General features: G+C 37.1%; 1 protein-coding gene across 2 annotated transcripts; it reads left to right on the top strand.

Annotated features, from left to right (window-relative positions):
• The first annotated feature begins 492 nt into the window (after positions 1-492).
• LOC106344094 (putative lysine-specific demethylase JMJD5) lies at positions 493-2,727 on the top strand. 2 transcript variants are annotated; one of them, XM_013783481.1, is made up of 6 exons: positions 493-1,051; positions 1,161-1,370; positions 1,486-1,620; positions 1,695-1,838; positions 2,147-2,239; positions 2,345-2,727. In XM_013783481.1, the coding sequence occupies exons 1-6, from the start codon at positions 578-580 to the stop codon at positions 2,531-2,533; spliced, it is 1,245 nt and encodes a 414-aa protein (XP_013638935.1). In that variant the 5' UTR covers positions 493-577; the 3' UTR covers positions 2,534-2,727. The 2 variants fall into 2 exon arrangements, with proteins under 2 accessions (XP_013638935.1, XP_013638936.1); XM_013783482.1 differs by lacking the exons at positions 2,147-2,239; positions 2,345-2,727 and adding an exon at positions 1,974-2,139.
• Positions 2,728-4,327: the final 1,600 nt, after the last annotated feature.

Here is a 4,327-nt window from a genome sequence, read left to right as displayed (position 1 = left end):
ACTTATTATTTTATTCGAGAAAGTAAACATATACAATTTTACATCTGATAATTCTTTATGTTTATGATAATTTATGTATAGTATTTTTTTATTAACACTACTAATTTTTTACAAAAATTCATGTCTTACATTTTATTTACACTACGGTGAACATTTTCTAAAAAAATTCTATTAATATATCTAGTTATTAACAATTTTTTCTTTAAAGGTTTGAAACTCAGATACTTAGGTTTAGAAGCAGTAATAAGCTTTTAGTCAAACTAATATATTTTTAGTGAAACAAAAGAAATAGGAGGTTTAAAAGAAAATTTAGGTTTTATGTGTCAGGTGCATTTTCGATAAATTAAATATTTGGGATGTAAATAGAAAAAGTATCAGGGATGATTGCATAAATAATACGACTGTGGAGGGTTTACTCCTAAATAATTTACAAGAGGAGAGTGATAAAATACAAAAATATCTTAACATCCTAATCATCACTCAAAATATCTTCCCTTTTCCACTTTTTAGCTCACTTTTCCCAACTCAAAATATCTTCACTTAACCCCCAAAACCAAAACCCGACCCGATCCAGACCATGTCAGGAGCTCCCACCGCCGCTTCCTCCGGAAACCACAGCCTCCATCTCCCGACTCCAACCCTCGACGCGGAGTCGCAATCCCTGCTGCAGTCGATCTCCGCTCAAGGCGGTTACGCCTATGCTCGCATGGCGGCGCTAGCAGTCGCCGGCGACCAAAGCGCGGCGGAGGCGGCGCGTGATATGGCCTGGGAGCAGCTTCACTCCGGTCCCTGGCACTCTGTTCTCCCCGTCTGGCGCGACGCTTACTCGATGGCTTGTCTCCACGTCGCCAAGTTCCATTTCGCCGCCGGCGAGTTTGGGGAAGCTCTCGGCGCGCTCGATATGGGTCTCATCATGGGAGGGACGCTTCTCCGCAAGGACCTCCACGACTCTGTGCTCTTGGTCTCCTCTGAAGCTCGTAAGATGGCTAAGAGCCTCGGAGATTTCAAGGGTGAGAAGTTGGTCCCTGAAGTTCCCGTCGATGTCAATGAGGTAAAAAGCTCAGATCTTGTTAACATTTGGGTAGGATTAGTTTAGTTTAGTTTGGTCTCTTCTGTCGGAAACTGAGAGTGTTGGGGTTTGTTGAAAACTTTACTTGCAGGTGCTAAAGATTCTACCTTTGAGGTCATTGACTAGTGGAAGGGTAGAGAAGAGGTGTGATTTATCTATGGAGGGGTTTCTTCGTGATTATTTTCAGACAGGTACACCTGTTGTTATAACCAATTGTATGGCTCATTGGCCAGCTAGGACCAAGTGGAACCACTTGGACTATCTCACTTCTGTTGCTGGTAACCGTACCGTTCCCGTCGAGGTGACTTACTCTACTCATCATTAACGTACTTTTAGTTAGCTTGTGAGTGTTGATGTAGAGTTGTGATTAGATCAGAATTAGCTGAAAGCTGGTAGAAGTTTAAAATGCTATACAGGTGGGGAAAAACTATTTGTGTTCAGATTGGAAGCAAGAGCTTGTGACTTTTTCCAAGTTCCTTGAACGGATGAGGACCAATAGATCCACCTCCGTGGAACCTACTTATCTTGCTCAGCATCCGTTGTTTGATCAGGTATGTATGTATGCATCATCATATACTGATTACTGAACTTATGGCTCATTGGTTTAACATGACTGGGTGGGCAGATAAATGAACTGAGAGATGATATATGTATTCCTGATTACTGTTTTGTCGGTGGAGGGGATCTCCAATCCCTTAATGCTTGGTTTGGTCCGGCTGGGACAGTTACTCCTTTACACCATGATCCACATCATAATATACTTGCTCAGGTATTTATGGCTTCAGATCTTTTTTCCTTAAATGAGCATGGCTTCTTGTCTGTTCTCGCTATCAACCTGTCCAATGTGTATGTTCTGTAAGTGTTTAACGAGCTTCTTCTTCTTTGATGTTCTTGCATAATAAAGCCTGATCATCTCCCTGGATTGAAGTCTGATGTCTGAACAAAACTAAACTCTTAGTTTGACTAACCAAACAAATCGTTTCGCCTGCAATAAATGTTCTATAGTATACAGAAAGTTTCTTTGTTTAGGTTCTTTCCTCCTACTATTGAAGTTTTTTTATGTTATCTGTTCTTCAGGTTGTTGGCAAGAAGTATGTAAGGCTTTACCCATCCTCGTTGCAAGACGAACTTTACCCTTATTCTGAGACAATGCTTTGCAACTCTAGCCAGGTAAGTTTTCTAATCCTATATTCAGATCTGATACTGTGTTTAAACGGAAGCTGAGTCGACTTGATCCTTGTGTCCAAACGGGGTGGTTTCAAACTTTGGTTGAAGGTTGATCTTGACAACATCGACAAGAACGAGTTTCCAAAGGCGGTGGAGCTAGAGTTTATGGATTGTATCCTAGAGGAAGGAGAAATGCTGTACATCCCTCCCAAATGGTGGCACTATGTCAGGTCTTTAACAATGAGTTTCTCGGTTAGCTTCTGGTGGAGCAATGAAGCAGAGTCCTCTGATTCTTAGCAAATGGAGTATTTTTAATCTCTGTTTCTGGTTTGTTCACTCTGTCTTTTACGTTAATTATGTTAGATCTGAAAAGTAAGTAGAGAAGAAAACAATTGCTCTGAGACTGAGCATGAAGATGTTTGTTTTGTCTAAGCCTATGTTGTAAAAGACAATTGAGAGCTTTTAAGTCTTAACACAGACATTTTTGTGTGCATCCTCATGGTTTGTCCTTGCATTAAGCAAGGAAAGGTTTAATGAGAATCTAGTTCTAAGGAAGAAATGGGCCAAAGGCCCAGTTGAAAAAGGTAAATTCAGTTGTAATTGATCAAAGGTCTTAGAAAAGTATACTCTTTTTCTGAATTTTTTTTCTGAATTTTAAAAGCTCACGAAACACATCAGTTTGTTTATATTTTAGGATTTACAAGTTTTTGTGTGTTTAAAATTAAGTGCTAGAAGAAAAGTTAAAAGTTTATAGTTTATGCGCTGAGAAAAGAAAAGTTCAGTGAACTTTTAGGGTTTAAGAGTTAAGCTTATATGTTTAAAAGAAAAGTTAAAAAGTTAAGTTTTTATGGGTTTAAAAGTTAAAGAAACACATCAATTTGTTTAGATTTTATGGGTTTAAAAGTTACGTTTTAGAAGCTAAGAAATGAATTTATTGTAATTTGTCTAGAACTGGAGTTTAAAGTTGATATATATTAAACTATTTTATTGTTACCTCCATCTTACAAAGATAAAACTTATGAAAAAATTAGTCACAAATAATTTTTCTATTATTTAATAATTGTAAATTACAAACTTCGAAATTTATAAGTTTAACTCAAGACTATCTTATTACATTGTTTTTTTTTTCAGAAAGAGAGCCTTTCTATATAAAAGTATTATCTTCACAATTTTATCACCAACCAAGGCTTTGGAGTTCGTGGATGATTAATATACATAACCAGAAACAATAACTGTAATGTTTTGAGTCTTTTAACACGTAAAATACCCGCAACAACCTATCCTACAAACTTTGATAAACTCAACAAGTAAAATAGTCAAAGTTAGTACTGATGTGGCAACAAACAGCGCATTCAAACATGAATATTAAACTCATTTCTACAAATTCCTAATGGAGTAATAATATGTCTCACATTAATCATTATGAATGCCAAGAACAAGAAAAATGTATCGCAGTTATGTCTCTTTGTTTCATGTACCCTGTGGTTCTATACAAAACCGTCGGTGCTGAACTAGATGCGCGGACGGACAAAGTATCTTTTTTTTCTTTCTATTGTGACATTTTATTCAACGTAACTACAATTATACGCGAATCGGAAGATGCGTAGAAGAATGCTTATGAAAGAAAAGAACTCTTAAAATGCAAGGACATGGCAACGTGGCTTCATGGTGACCCTTTGATATAATTGTAGACGAATCTTATCTAGCCGGCAAGTCTCATCGGAAAATCTAATCGTGGCTTCAATTATTTGCATGGAAACTCTCCCCAACTTCCAGTTCCTGTCTCTATCTTAGTTTGTCCGCAAGCTTCTCTATTGATATCTAATGAATGTGCTTCAAACTCTAATCCATGTGGGTGGTTTCTACATATTTGTGTCCACATAACTAGTATTACAAACCATTTAATCCCATGTTATTCATTAAACAAAGCCACATGTTAAGAAAGTTATCACCAATTTTGCGAATATTTAAATCACTTACATTTTCTGAATCACCAATTTATTAGTGGGCTTTTTGCAGAATTGACCTATAACTTAAAGTCAAACACAAAACTAACTTCCTTTTTTTTTGAAAATTGGTTTTGCCCTATTC

The sequence above is a fragment of the Brassica oleracea genome, chromosome C5 (genome assembly GCF_000695525.1).
Source record: "Brassica oleracea var. oleracea cultivar TO1000 chromosome C5, BOL, whole genome shotgun sequence".
Taxonomy (NCBI): domain Eukaryota; kingdom Viridiplantae; phylum Streptophyta; class Magnoliopsida; order Brassicales; family Brassicaceae; genus Brassica; species Brassica oleracea.
Note: the sequence above shows the minus strand (reverse complement) of the source record. Positions and strands in the feature narration are given on the sequence as shown.

What these genes read in the sequence shown, in the direction of transcription:
- LOC106344094 (XM_013783481.1), top strand. Translation starts at nt 578, where the DNA reads ATGTCAGGAGCTCCCACCGCCGCTTCCTCCGGAAACCACAGCCTCCAT. An exon ending in ATCATAATATACTTGCTCAG is followed by an intron (nt 1,839 to 2,146) that starts GTATTTATGGCT and finishes TCTGTTCTTCAG; the next exon opens with GTTGTTGGCAAGAAGTATGT. An exon ending in TGCTTTGCAACTCTAGCCAG is followed by an intron (nt 2,240 to 2,344) that starts GTAAGTTTTCTA and finishes CTTTGGTTGAAG; the next exon opens with GTTGATCTTGACAACATCGA.